The 13,597-nt window shown below is 45.3% G+C and overlaps 4 protein-coding genes across 4 annotated transcripts in view; 1 reads left to right on the top strand and 3 right to left on the bottom strand.

Moving 5' to 3' along the window:
- Positions 1-2,118: 2,118 nt before the first annotated feature.
- CNK00540 (hypothetical protein) lies at positions 2,119-4,306 on the bottom strand. The gene is made up of 9 exons (XM_567617.2): positions 3,956-4,306; positions 3,733-3,908; positions 3,567-3,682; positions 3,403-3,515; positions 2,926-3,352; positions 2,760-2,875; positions 2,586-2,712; positions 2,422-2,529; positions 2,119-2,364 (listed from the first exon to the last, which is right to left on the bottom strand). The coding sequence occupies exons 1-9, from the start codon at positions 4,237-4,239 to the stop codon at positions 2,224-2,226; spliced, it is 1,608 nt and encodes a 535-aa protein (XP_567617.1). The 5' UTR covers positions 4,240-4,306; the 3' UTR covers positions 2,119-2,223.
- A 1,615-nt stretch (positions 4,307-5,921) lies between these two features.
- On the bottom strand, positions 5,922-8,457 carry CNK00550 (conserved hypothetical protein). Its single transcript, XM_024658027.1, has 17 exons — positions 8,317-8,457; positions 8,221-8,262; positions 8,093-8,157; positions 7,970-8,038; positions 7,824-7,914; positions 7,577-7,775; positions 7,514-7,516; positions 7,427-7,454; positions 7,264-7,375; positions 7,092-7,184; positions 6,925-7,031; positions 6,741-6,870; positions 6,596-6,667; positions 6,488-6,539; positions 6,418-6,440; positions 6,341-6,346; positions 5,922-6,274 (listed from the first exon to the last, which is right to left on the bottom strand). The coding sequence occupies exons 1-17, from the start codon at positions 8,420-8,422 to the stop codon at positions 6,210-6,212; spliced, it is 1,263 nt and encodes a 420-aa protein (XP_024513704.1). The 5' UTR covers positions 8,423-8,457; the 3' UTR covers positions 5,922-6,209.
- Positions 8,458-8,729: 272 nt separating this feature from the next.
- Positions 8,730-12,936, top strand: CNK00560 (delta DNA polymerase, putative). The gene is made up of 17 exons (XM_567620.2): positions 8,730-8,933; positions 8,986-9,057; positions 9,118-9,305; positions 9,359-9,500; positions 9,560-9,666; positions 9,711-9,808; positions 9,864-10,024; positions 10,085-10,327; positions 10,382-10,647; positions 10,695-11,088; positions 11,141-11,533; positions 11,588-11,751; positions 11,807-11,901; positions 11,956-12,308; positions 12,358-12,477; positions 12,530-12,666; positions 12,725-12,936. The coding sequence occupies exons 1-17, from the start codon at positions 8,807-8,809 to the stop codon at positions 12,839-12,841; spliced, it is 3,177 nt and encodes a 1,058-aa protein (XP_567620.1). The 5' UTR covers positions 8,730-8,806; the 3' UTR covers positions 12,842-12,936.
- Positions 11,787-13,597, bottom strand: part of CNK00570 (expressed protein) — a 3,080-nt gene continuing 1,269 nt past the window's right edge. Inside the window, exons 5-7 of the mRNA XM_024658028.1 lie at positions 13,354-13,585; positions 12,401-13,294; positions 11,787-12,341 (exon numbers count right to left, since the gene is read on the bottom strand). Of these exons, the coding sequence (XP_024513705.1) occupies positions 12,940-13,294; positions 13,354-13,585 (587 nt within the window). The 3' untranslated portion in view covers positions 11,787-12,341; positions 12,401-12,939. The remainder of the gene's footprint in view (positions 12,342-12,400; positions 13,295-13,353; positions 13,586-13,597) is intronic.

Consider the following 13,597-nt stretch of genomic DNA (forward strand, 5'->3'; position numbering starts at 1 on the left):
AACCTGTCAGACAAAAATCAAATCCTCCAATTCTGATCATGTTTGGCGGGTATTTGATAATACCTGATCAGGCAATAGCTTAATTGATCATGCATTTTGGGTTGGCCGTGGGGATGATCATGCTATGATCATTTACAAATTGCTTCGCACTGATGCATTATCTTGCATGATCATGTGATTAGGTCATGGTGAAGTCTTGATCAGGCATTACTGCTATTGATCAAACAAGAGATTGGAAGGTGATATCGATAATAATGACAAGGATTCCAGACTCAGTAAAAAGCACAGGAAAGACAGGGAAGAAAAAGGGCAACTCGAAGGCTACGGATGGTACATGGTCCCCATTCCACAGTAAGCACCAGTGAGATCTGAAACAGTCTCATTGTAGAAGCTTCCACAACACTTGCTCGACCTTGAGCGATTTCAAACACTCTCCATGAGATATCTCCCTTCCCTGTCCCCTCCCCCCTCTGACCATTGTTTCCAGCTGAAGGAAACATAACTCCTGAACATCAGGTCCTGAACATTGTTAGTGGTGTATTACTGTGAGGTATTTGCTCTGAAATTTGGAATACTCATAGCCAATTGCTGACCATCACTTAGGCTCCCAGCCTGCCGAATCTCACACTACATCTTGCCACAACCAGTTTGTGATCAACAACTTTAGTGTAATTCTCTTTTGATCTTTGTTAATATTCAATCGTCAGGTTTTGTGAAGCTCGTGATCATTATAGAAAGAAAGGAGAAGTATGCTTGGATGACTGCACCCTTCACTGGCTTACGATGAATGACAGGCAATCTGCGCTTTTGCAATCCCTCAACGATGCTGCTATCCACAGAGGTAGGTCGACAGATCGTAATGCTCAGACCCGCCGGGCAATGTTTGGAGTTTAACAAACCCCATTTTGTACATTTGTATGCTTTAAGCATATGTATTTATAAGAGCAGAGTATGGTGTGCACATCAATGAAATTGCTATGCATAAATGGATAACACTGCATGAACCAACAATCGCCCCCAGGCATCAAATCAGGGATTGTATGATCATAAGTCTAATTGCATGATCAAATAGCCTATTGCCTGATCATGACCCCTATTGCCTGATCATGACCCCTATTGCCTGATTATGACCCCTATTGCCTGATTATGACCCCTATTGCCTGATTATGACCCCTATTGCCTGACCATGCATTTATTGTTACTGATCATAATGCATACATTCCAAGATCATGCTTCATATATATCATGATCAGGCAGAACAGCCATCCGATCTTGCATTTTGCCCATATGATCATGTCTCTTAAGTTACATGATCATGCATTTCGTCCTTTGATCAGGCAACTGCATAACACGATTGGGCATGATCGCAACATTCGAGTGCATTGTTAGGTGGCTACTCTTACTGATCACGGTGACTTTCAATATGGGACTTGATCTTGCATGATCAGGCAAAACAAGGCATGATCGCTCCTGATCATGTTACATCGGAGCTTGTCAGGTTTGCTGATGTTGTCATCATTGTTACTGCCATTGCTGACGAGATCATCATCACTGTCGTCAACATTGATGGGGTTGGTGAAGGGCCTAGATGTTGATGAAGGCATTTGTCTCCGAATAATGTGCTTTTTAAGACATGTATATGTATTTGTAAATCTTTGGAAGACCAGAAATTTATACATGGCAGCAGTATGATGTGATGATACCCTCTTTTATTCTGCATCGTGTCGCGTCTTTCGTGTCGCACAACTGCATCTAGAATGGTCAAAATAGTTTGTCCAGGAGCCAAAAATTCTGCCGTTCGGTGATGTCCGCTATTGACCCAAAACCTCGTTTTTGGCATTTTCTCGACGAGAGGAGTCTTTGGCTGAAATTTTGGAATTTTTGAGACTTTTTTTTTTTTCATTTTGGGTTGGGTATGGGTGCTCTGCACTGTATAACTATCACAACGCCTTCTCGAACGCATTCCGAACGCATTCCGAACGCATTCCGAACGTATCACGAATGTTTAGCTTCCTCGAACGCCAACTGAACGCAGTGAGACACCTAGGTGTCTACACCATCGCGTCTTGAAGGACGGACCTTGTTGGGGACAAGTCGTAATATGCTGTGCCAGTTGATATGGTATATATGCATAATAAGTCAATGTGGTCTATGTGGATTAGGTCTATGCGAATTATAAGTGTAAAATATAATATGTAGTTATGTGAGATTCTTCTTCATACATTAATTGGTACCAGACTTCTCGGCTCTCTTTGATCGCTTTCTGACAGCTGCACCCTTGAGGAAGAAGACCCAAGGAATGGGAATAATAACACAAGATATGAGTGCTAAAAAGAGACCAGCATATTGGAACCCAAGGTTGTGCTGATTGAAGAAAGAGTTAGTTAGATTCCAGCCTGTGAAATGTCATTAACAACTCACAAATAACTGAGTGATCCAAAGAGGAACTGAGGCTCCGATGAGAGACCTCATCAGTGTCTTGGCAGCAATGGCTGACGCAGCGAAAGAAGCATAGGAATCAACAATATACTGTTTGACGTTAGTAAAAGTGTGGAAAAAAAAGACATACAATAATGGAAACTCACACTGTTGGCAGAGATATAAATGATAACCATTGAAAATCCGAAAAGCACACCAGCGACACAAGGTCCAATCCAGTGGATTCCAGGGTACGATGTGAAAGCTAAGATGAAAAGAGCAATTGGGAGGATGCTATGGCTACATTAGAGATTGAACAGCACCCATACAGGAGTACTTACACACAACCAAGTAACATGGGGTACAATCTCGCTTCAGGGACTTGACCATTTCGACAAGCCTTTTTGTAGATTCTTTCTTGAAAGGGCATACAGAGCAAGGCAGCTGCAATACCGATCTGGCTGAAATCAGCACAAATGTTACAATGACAGGAAAAAGACAACTTACGATGATAGATACGAAACTAACGCCAGTGGTACCCATATTCCACCCTCTAATTTCTTCGAAAGCAATTGGGAAGGCGAAGAAAGTGGCATAGAGCAGAGCGTAGACGAAAGATAAGTAAAAACTCATGAACAAGATAATGGGTTCCATGAACATGAGAATGAATGGTCGAATCATGGCAGTTTTCAGAGTGGTGGAAAGGGGAACGTGGTGGAGATCATGTTTCGAAACATAGGAGTCAACGTGGTTCTCCTTGTTTAGTTTCTTGGCTTTCCGTCGTAGGAGGACAGGGGCGAGAGTTTCAGGCATAACGAGCGTGAAGAGGAAGACGACTCCGACAAAAATGAACAAAACCCAGTAAATCCATCGCCATTGTCCGGTCTTGTAAGCGATCCAACCACCAAACAATGGTCCAAGACAAGGTCCCATGCTAAAAAAGGCATCAGCGGGGGTCTCTCTCGACCGCTTCGTTTAACTCACAAAATCATACCACTGAAAAGAGCCATAGGAATACCACGTTCCTCAACCGACCAGATATCAGCAATGGTACCTCCCACATTGGTCATGGGAGCCGAAGAGGCGATACCGGCGATCTAAAAATCTTCATCAGCAAGGCCTGGAGGGATTGCAGGTCGATGACTCACCATACGACCAGCCAACATTGTGGCGATATTGGGCGCGAGACATGACGGGAGGGTGAAGATGAAATAAAAGAAAATACTGATGCAGTAGACTGTCTTCCGTCCAATGACTTCAGATACTGGTGAAAGGTCAATGCTACTATCCGTTACCTGTCAAGAAGGAACTTACATGGAGCGAACAGAAGAGGACCGACACCGAAACCAACGACGAAAAGGGCAATAGTAAGGTAGATAGCTTCATTGGAAACGTGGAGAGTTTCAGCAGCTCCAGGTAAATCACCAGTGGGCATAGCGGAACCAAGAGCGACTGTGAGACAAAGTATAGAGGTTGCAATGGTGACAAACCTACTTGCAATCAGCAACTTGCATAGGAGATGAAGTGTCAAACTTACCATTTCTTTCCTTTCGACCATTCCTTGGGGTCTTCATAATGCCCTTCTGCGAAATCCACTACCATACGACCCTCCCCCTTCTCCAGATCATGCGATAAGACAGTCTGTCCGGCAGTTGTGCCTGCTTGATCATCGCTCAACGTAGCTGTGGAGGCTGGGTCATGTAGATGTGTGGCGATTCGACGCAGATCAGGTTGTTCGACATCCTCCTCTTCCAAGACGACTTCCTCGTCTTCAGTGAAAATGGGTGGAGAAGCTACTTGTGCCTCTGCTGGAATGATCATAGTATTGTTTGTGTAGTGATCGACGTAGTACTATCGAATAAAAGAGGAAAAGATTGACCATACATTCTATATATATGTATGTGTATTGTATATGCTAATTTTCCTATCAGCCGTATTTATCGTTTGATCAGCTCCAAGTGCCCTTATTGCGTGTTCTAAAGTGACAATCAAGGTACGAATCCGTGGTTCCCCACGCTCCGGCTTTCCCATTCTCGGAGGCGCATAGAGCCGCCGGACGTACTTACGGCCGAGTATGTCACATACAGCTTCAATTCTATTTGAAGTACCTTCAGGTCATTACATAATTAGTCCTTTTCCGCGTCGTAAATTAGTTATTAATAATTATCAAATCTCACTTTTGTAATTTAAGGTGATATATTTCAAACCCTTTCGGTGTCTATTGACTTATGTCAATTAATTTTGTTAACTACACATGCGTCCGGCTGTTTCTGTCATAAATTTGACGTCAATTGGTTCTGATGTCATATAGATAACAAAAAGAAGGCGGTCACTTCACACGCACCTGCAGCTGACTAATTAAAAATGCATCTCTGACTGATGTACCATTAATTACTTACTCTATTTATGTGTTTTCTCTTTATAACAATTAAACTGTAACTAATAAAAGGATTACTCTTCACTCCGTCCCACCCACTGACTTCGACTTTCATCTTCTGCAATCCTCTATACCTCTGCAGCATAAGGGATATTCTATCAACCAACTGCCTCCCTCCAACCTTCCCGAGCTCTTTCGTCCATCTCTTCATCTCATCCTCTGTCCCTTCTTCACGCAAGCTTCCACGCGAGACGACTAGTTGTTTGATTCTCCGCCCGAGGCTAGGAGCGGCGCTGCCCTCGTAACCCTTCTGCCCTGTCCTGCGTTGGTATTATTAAATCAGGTACGGACGATAAGATCAATTTCACATTTCACAAACAATGGCCAGATTAGAAAAAGGGGCAATAGTATAGCTGATGACTAGTGGCTGGTGACTGTGCAACACGGTGTCCCGAAGACACGTGAGCTGCCGGAGGATCCACCGCCGAAACACATTTCCGCATGGATGTATCCAACTCACATTGCTTTGGATATACATATTGCCTACGCGCGCGAGTTGATTGGCAGCTCTTAAATCTGACAGATACCTAGGTCCACTCCTCTCTTCCCACTCCTCCTCTCCAACTACTTACTTACTCTTCGACACCATCAAAGGGAACATCACATCAATGAGACTAGAATACACTGGCGCAATCGACGGCTCTGAAGCACTTCAACTTACCGACGAGACCAAAGCCAACTCATGCGACGCGGGCCTTTTAATCGCCCAAAAAATGAGTCTTTCATATTGGCTAGATGGCGTTGGTAACGTTGGTAACAGGCCTTTGCTTAACCGCGGAACGGTAGAAAGCCTGCCGATTCTTCCGAGGTCATAATTATCGGTTCAAGGATAAGTCATTCCTTGTCTGGACACCACGCTCATACGTTTCAGATCACGGGTATACTCTTGCTGCATCAAGTTGCTTGAGCATGATGGCACTCTTCCTCAATCGGTCACCATCGTCGACACGAGAATTCTGCTCGGGTGGGCAAAGTTGGAAAAGGCTGAGACCAGCACCCACCTTCGTCTGTAGAACAAATGTATTGCGTCCTAAGTGACACAAAGGTTATGGATAGTTCTATACATGTCCCTTTACTATTATTGTAGAAAGAGCATGTACTGTACAAAGCTTCACTGATCCTGTCACAGCAATTGCTGTCCCTGCTTCGGTTGGGTTGTCTACAATCATCATTTTCATTACATATCTTCTGATCTCAGAAACTATACAAACCGTTTCCCTCTCAACGCTCCAGTTTGCTTTGCCAGCTTGACTTTCCTCGATCCTCCCTTGTTACAACATCGTCTACTCACCCTCTTACTTTTCACTTCTTCCTTCATCATGTCCCGGCTTCGTCTTCGTATATGCCCAGCATATTATGCAGCTGGGTATAGAGAAGGCAAGTGCTTTGAGACGATTAGCTTCTGGATTTGGGAAGTCCCTAATTAAAGCATGTCAAATCTTATTACCTTGGAAGACACAGGACAACGGTTGAAAACCGGCTTACCTTCATCTTTATTTTCAAGAAGGGGTTATATAATGGTTAGTTATCTAATAGAAAGGGAGAGAAGTCTAAACACTCACAAAGTTCATAAATCTTGGCGTCACTACGAAGATCGTTAGTCGAAGCCAACAAAATTAAAACGCGACATACCGATACAACTTTTCCATCGGCATCTCAGTGTTGAATCCAGCGCCACCAAAGACTAGCAGAAGTTAGCTTATACATCAGAAGAGCATGTGACAAAGCCAATCGAGTTACCTTGTACGCCAAGGTTAGCATTCTCAACCGCGGTTTTTCCAGCAAAGGCTTTGGCCATCGACGCATAGAACGCTAGGTATATCAAGTTAGAAAACAGTACTGTGTGTACTTCGTGTACAGCTGCAAAAGGTAAAACTAGATTTACTGTTGCGTTGCCTGCAGTCCTTCGCCCAAGCAGCTTTCCAGACCAGTCCACGAGCCGCTTCAACTCCGATCGCCATGTCGGCCAACATGAAAGCTACACCCTGGTGGTTGATAATTGGCTGGCCCATGGTCTGTTTTCCAATTTCAGCATTGTCTCATCAAAAATCCAATCAAAATTCTCTCACATGTCTTTCTTGGGCGTACTTAGTAGCTTCTTCAAGGGCTCTTTGGGCTAGACCAACAGCAGCTGCCGATACCAGGGGACGCGTAATATCAAATGCTTTCATAGCGACTATCAGAGCAGTGTTAGTATATCTGTACATAGGCCGAAGGAGAGAACGGGAATTCTCACTTTTGAACCCTTCTCCTGGCGATCCCAATACGTTCTCTTCGGGGACGATAACATCTTCGAACGTGACCATTCTTGTATCAGAGGCTCGTTGTCCTAAAAGTAGGTTAGGTCAGGTTCCAATACTGTGGCTGACAACTGTCGGTTCCAAGGAAGGTGGAAAAGAAAGACATACCCATGTTTATCTCCTTCTTTCCTAAGATGATACCATCGGTGTCCGCGTCCACGATAAATCCAGTCATGCCCCTGCTCGGGGAAGCTTCGGGGTCCGTAATCGCGAGCACGAACTTCGAACAAATTGGTTAGAATGTGTGATGAGGGTAATAATGCCAACTCACAAACCAGTTAGCATGCCCAGCATTTGTTCTACATTACATACGCGGTCAGTAAGCCAGATCGATGCAAAATGAAGTTTGCAGACATACATCCTACAAATCCAGAATCAGAATTGCCCTTCAAAATCATTGGAATATGGAGCAGAGACGTACCACATCTTGCTCCCATTGAGTACCCATTTATCACCCTTCTTCTCGGCTCTAGTCTTGATGCCTGCCACATCAGATCCGGCTCCAGGTTCAGTCACACAATAAGCTGCCATCAAAGGTTCCTCCGTCATTCGTCCTAGGTACTTTCGCTTCTGTTCGTGAGATGCTGCTACGATCAAAGGCGCTTCGGCTAAGCCATTCGCTACGGATATGTCAGTCTGACGACCACTACTTGAAAGGGAATACTCACCTTCCATTGCAGTTTGGATACCAGAACACCCGAAAGCAAGAGATTCTGAGATAATCGCACATTCCAGTAATCCTAGCTCAGGCCCTCCATACTGATTGCTGGCGTAAGTGTAACGCACAAACTGCGAACCTGCCAGGCCGACTTACAGCTTCGGGGATATGTGTATTGAGCAGGCCCAAGGAGTGGGCCTCTTTGAGGATGGGCCACGGATACTCCTGTGGCAGATTTACCGTCAGTTTAATATTATGGAGATATTCATATAATTTCACCATGGTCCTGTCATACTCAGCTGCTTGGGGAACGATAACATCCCGGGTGAACTTAGTTGCCAGCTCTGCGTGACGTTTTTGAATTAGTCCATGCGAGATCAACGGTGGTTAAAGATTATTATCCCCACCTTGAATACCTCTTTGGTCATCGCTGAGAGAGAAGCTAACAGCTGGTTTGAGTTGGTCGTGATGAGCAGTCGGCGACGGAGACAGATGGAACTTACGACCTGAAACAACTGAATTGGCGGTGGCCATTCCCCGTGCGAGAATTTGTCGGCGAGTACAAGTAGCAGCCAGTTTCAATGCTTTGTGGTGATATTGATGGATCATATTGATAGAAATGTGAGTTACAGTATGCCTTGTTGTGAAGAAGTAGTCGAGAGTAAAAGTAGTGACTGAATTGTTGGATCATCCACCAAGAATCCCGTTGTCGTCGTAGACTGCAAATCGGTTATACGTGATAATGATAGCCGGTGAGTTTTAGGCGTCCCTTCATTTGCAACAACCTATAGGCGTGCACCAGGAGACGCGCTGGTGGAGGCGGTCCAGACCGAGCTGAATTGGAGGTGATTCATTATTATTATTATGTGTGGTGGCGCGGGTCGCGTCTTTCTTTCGTTCGCATCCCCTATCTCCCCTTTCTCCGGCCTTCATTTCTAACAACAACTACTCTTCTTGCTTCTTGAGCGTGTACTCCCAAACCCAGTATACATAATGGCCATACAAGAACCCATTACAAAGAAGAGAAAGCTCGATATCTCATCACAGAAGGAGCTTGAGCCGCAACCAAGTTTTACCGAAGTTTTAGAACAGCTTGTGGCCGAAGAGGATGCGGCAGGAGGTGAGTATTTTTCGGTGAACTTGGCATTTCGATTGCTAACTGATATCTCCAGATAGCATAGAGACGTCTGCGGCGTGGCCTCGACCGCCAGTCCCGCCATTTGATGCCAAGAAGGACACGATCTGTGAGTAATCCTCGGGCTATGACTGATCGACCTTACTAATTGCTGTAATTGCTGTAATAGCTTTTCAGCAGATCGAAATCGAAGAGTCAGCTGATCCCAAGCATGGACCAACGCTACGGCTATTTGGAGTCAACAAAAGCGGTAATTCAGTTTTGGCGCATGTATATGGGTTCAAGCCATATTTCTACGTTGCAGCCCCTAGCGGTTTCCTCAACAAAGACCTTCAACCTCTGGCCGATAAGATCAATGTAAGAGTTCCCATATCAGGTTATACTGCGATCTGGCCTAACGTACATCTCAGTCTTCTATATCTGCGCTGGGTCCTTGTGTGACTAACTGTGCTATCTTCAACCGGCGGTCTCTATGGGGTTATCGAGGAGACGACACCGTACCGTTCATTAAGATCACCGTATCTGATCCCAAGAACCTATCGAAAGTTAAAGATGAGTTTTTTACATTGTCCACTGTATATGTTGCTGATGATGATTCTCGGCGTCTCTACGTGCCTTTGAGCGTGGACAGATAGATTTCAATGGTCTTTTCCCTCCTGAAATTCTCACCTATGAGAGCAACATTGCATACACCATGCGTTTCATGATCGATACGAAAGTGAGTGCACTTTACCAATCAAAAATTGAGCTAATTCTTTGAAGATTGTGGGGATGAATTGGGTCAGCATTCCCGGTGGACGGTATGATCTGCTGGAAGGAGGAAGTAAAAAATCACAGTGCCAAATTGAAATCTCATGCAAGTACGTGCAAGATGAAGGATTTTCTCAGACCGCTGACCAGATGGACCTTCTTCAGCTATAAGGACTTGATTTCTCATCCTCCTGAAAATGAATGGCTGGATATTGCACCTCTTCGTGTTCTCAGTTTTGACATCGAATGTGCTGGCCGCAAAGGCATATTCCCAGAAGCAAATGTGGACCCCGTCATTCAAATCGCCGCGATGGTAACCCGTCACGGTAGGTTCCAAGTTCCCTGGTCATTTACGCAAGCGTTTTGGTTGATAGTGGTATCTTTAGGGGAATCAAAGCCTTTCATTCGAAACGTATTCACCCTCAACACGTGTGCTCATATCGTCGGATCTCAAGTGCTCGAATTCAAAGACGAAAGACAGCTTCTTCTTGAATGGCGCAAGTTTGTAGATACGGTTGATCCTGATATGATTATCGGATATAACATTTCTAATTTCGATCTGCCCTATCTTCTTGATCGTGCCAAAGCTTTGAAGATCCCGGACTTTGCCTTTTTGGGTCGACTGCGAAGTAAGTGACGCTCAAAACTGCATTTATTGTTGCTTCCCTAATATGTCTCCTTAGATGTCAGAACCGAAGTCAAGGAAACCCACTTTTCTTCAAAAGCTTACGGTCAGCGAGATTCCAAAGCTGTTAATATGGAAGGTCGACTTCAGCTTGATATTTTGCAAGTGATGCAACGGGACTACAAGCTTCGAAGCTATACTCTCAACGCCGTTTGTGCACAATTCCTAGGTGAACAGAAGGAAGATGTCCATCATTCCATCATTACGGAGCTCCAAAATGGTACTGCGGATTCTCGGAGGCGTCTGGCTGTTTACTGTTTAAAGGTGAGTAACAGCAAATTCAAGTACCTTCGGCACTAACATCATTGCAGGATGCCTATCTTCCACAACGTCTGATGGACAAGTTGATGTGTTTTGTCAACTACACCGAAATGGCACGTGTCACAGGCGTTCCTTTCAACTATCTCCTGTCCAGAGGTCAGCAAATCAAGGTTATCTCTCAGCTTTACCGAAATGCCGCGGATGCCGGCTATGTTATCCCTGCTCTCAAAAGCGAAGGCTCCGATGAGCAGTATGAAGGTGCTACTGTCATTGAACCCAGTAAAGGTTTCTACGACGTGCCCATTGCCACTCTGGATTTCGCGTCACTGTATCCCTCAATCATGATGGCCCATAATTTGTGTTATACAACATTATTGGATAAGGGTACTATTGAAAGGCTGAAGCTCGTCGAAGGAGAAGACTATGTGCATACACCCAACAATGGTGAGTGGAACTGTTCGCTGAAAATGAGGCGGACATACTGATTCCGTTATAGACTTTTTTGCAACATCCAAACGTCGAAAGGGACTTCTACCTCACATTCTCGAAAATCTTCTGGCTGCCCGAAAGCGAGCCAAGCAAGATCTCAAAGTTGAGAAAGATCCTTTCAAGCGAGCCGTGTTGGACGGTCGACAACTTGCTTTGAAGGTGAGCGCCAACTCGGTCTACGGTTTCACCGGTGCCACCGTCGGGAAACTTCCCTGCCTTGCAATTTCCTCAAGTGTTACTGCCTACGGTCGACAGATGATCGAGCTCACCAAGAAGGAAGTCGAGGCAGAGTACTCCATGAAAAACGGTTATGACCATGATGCCAAAATCGTCTATGGTGATACTGATTCTGTAATGGTGCGATTTGGGTGCCCAGATCTGCCAACAGCGATGAGACTAGGTGAGTGCGGATGTACAAGTCATGTCAAGATCATTGATTAATTGGCCAATGCAGGTGCCGAGGCTGCCGATCTCGTATCCGGCAAATTTATCAAACCCATCAAGCTCGAATTCGAAAAGGTCTACTTTCCTTACCTACTTATCAGCAAAAAGCGTTACGCCGGCCTCTATTGGACTCGGCCAGAGAAATACGACAAAATGGATACGAAGGGTATTGAGGTGAGCCGACGTGTCTAGTTCTTTCTAGTTATAATTGATAATGATGAGTCACTAGACTGTCCGACGAGACAACTGTCGTTTGGTGTCCACGGTCATCGAAACTTGTCTCTTCAAGATGCTTATTGATCGAGATGTTAAGGGTGCTGAGGAGTAAGCTCCTCGGAATCATGGAACAGCACAGACCACTGATATGTCATTCTCTAGCTATGTCAAGGACACTATCGCCGATCTTTTACAAAACAAGATTGACATGTCTCAGCTCGTGATCACCAAAGCCCTTGCCAAAGCTGACTATGCCGCCAAACAAGCACACGTTGAATTAGTAGAGAGGATGAGGAAGCGTGACGCTGGTTCGGCTCCTAGTTTGGGTGATCGAGTGGCCTATGTCATTGTCAAAGGCGTTAAAGGCGCTGCAGCGTACGAAAAGTCTGAAGATCCTCTGTATGTTTTGGAACACAATGTTCCCATTGACACCCGATATTATCTGGAAAACCAACTTTCAAAGCCATTGATGAGGATTTTCGAGCCTATCCTTGGTGAGAAAGCCAATAGCTTGCGTAAGTCAAAACAGTGAATATTACGCAATTAAGCTTATCCTCGAATCAGTTCACGGTGATCATACAAGAACAATCCAGATTGCCACACCTACCATTGGCGGGTTGATGAAGTTTGCGGTCAAAACGGTGACGTGTATGGGCTGTAGAACCCCTCTTCGAGGCAAGAACGGTGGGTCATGACCATGTATCAAAATCAATCGCTGATCGCTGATTGCGAGTAGAGAGTGCCGTTTGCGTTAACTGTCGACCAAAGCTTCCAGAATTGTACCAAAAGCAAGTTGCTCAAACCTCAGCATTGCAAATCGACTTTGCGCGATTATGGACACAATGCCAGAGATGTCAGGGCTCACTACATCAAGTGAGTAGCAGGCTGCAGATGGCCTGTCATTGCCGGTAATGCTGACACAGCACGCTAGGACGTTATTTGCACCTCTGCCGATTGTCCCATCTTCTATCGTAGAACAGCTAGACAGAAAGAGGTCGCCTCATCAGTAGCTCAGCTTGACCGTTTCGAAAAGGAAACTGGTTGGTAAAAAGTTCGTGTTTGAGCTTTTATGATTCCGCATTATGTAACTGTACATGTACGCCTAGCATATCGTAAAGTTCATCATCTTGGAATGCGACTCCTTCTCTAGATTGCTGGAGTCTGCGAAAAGTCTGTTCTTCCGAAACGAATCCAAGCATTATTACCTGAATCATTGACACCCACAATGAATCCTCTATCGCCATTACGGAGCGCTCCAACGTTGACATTAGGGGCCTGTGGCTTTGTTTTCGCCTGCTGCTTCCAACCCATACGCTCTAAGAGCGATTGTAAACGAGAAGGAATCTGAGTGGGGGTCTGTATATGGGGCTTTGACGCTTGGGCGCGAGGAGGGCGCTGGTATTGGGGACCGTATCGCTTGATTGGACCTTTGGGTTCATCGGGCAGCATAGCGTAAATTTCTTCAAGTTGATGAATAGTGGGCAGAGGCGTGATCCTCGCCCTGAAGCAAATATATGCGTTAGTGATAATCTCCATTGCATACAATCCATGCAGACATACTGGATGACAGCTGCAAAATAATCAGGTCTCTGGGTTCTGAGCCCTTCCTCGCTACCCTTATCCCAATTCCTCTTTGACCAAGGGGTCATGGGCTTCCAGATATGCCAGAATGGGATGTAAGGGTTGTGGACGAGAGGAGCGTAGATATCGTCAGAGGGAGGAGGGGCTGGGCGAGGCGAGAGTGGTTTGTCGTGACCGGCAGGAACAACGCGCAGATAGGAGAATAACGAGTCTGAAGATGGAA

Source organism: Cryptococcus neoformans, assembly GCF_000091045.1.
Source record: "Cryptococcus neoformans var. neoformans JEC21 chromosome 11 sequence".
In the NCBI taxonomy this organism is placed as follows: Eukaryota; Fungi; Basidiomycota; class Tremellomycetes; order Tremellales; family Cryptococcaceae; genus Cryptococcus; species Cryptococcus deneoformans.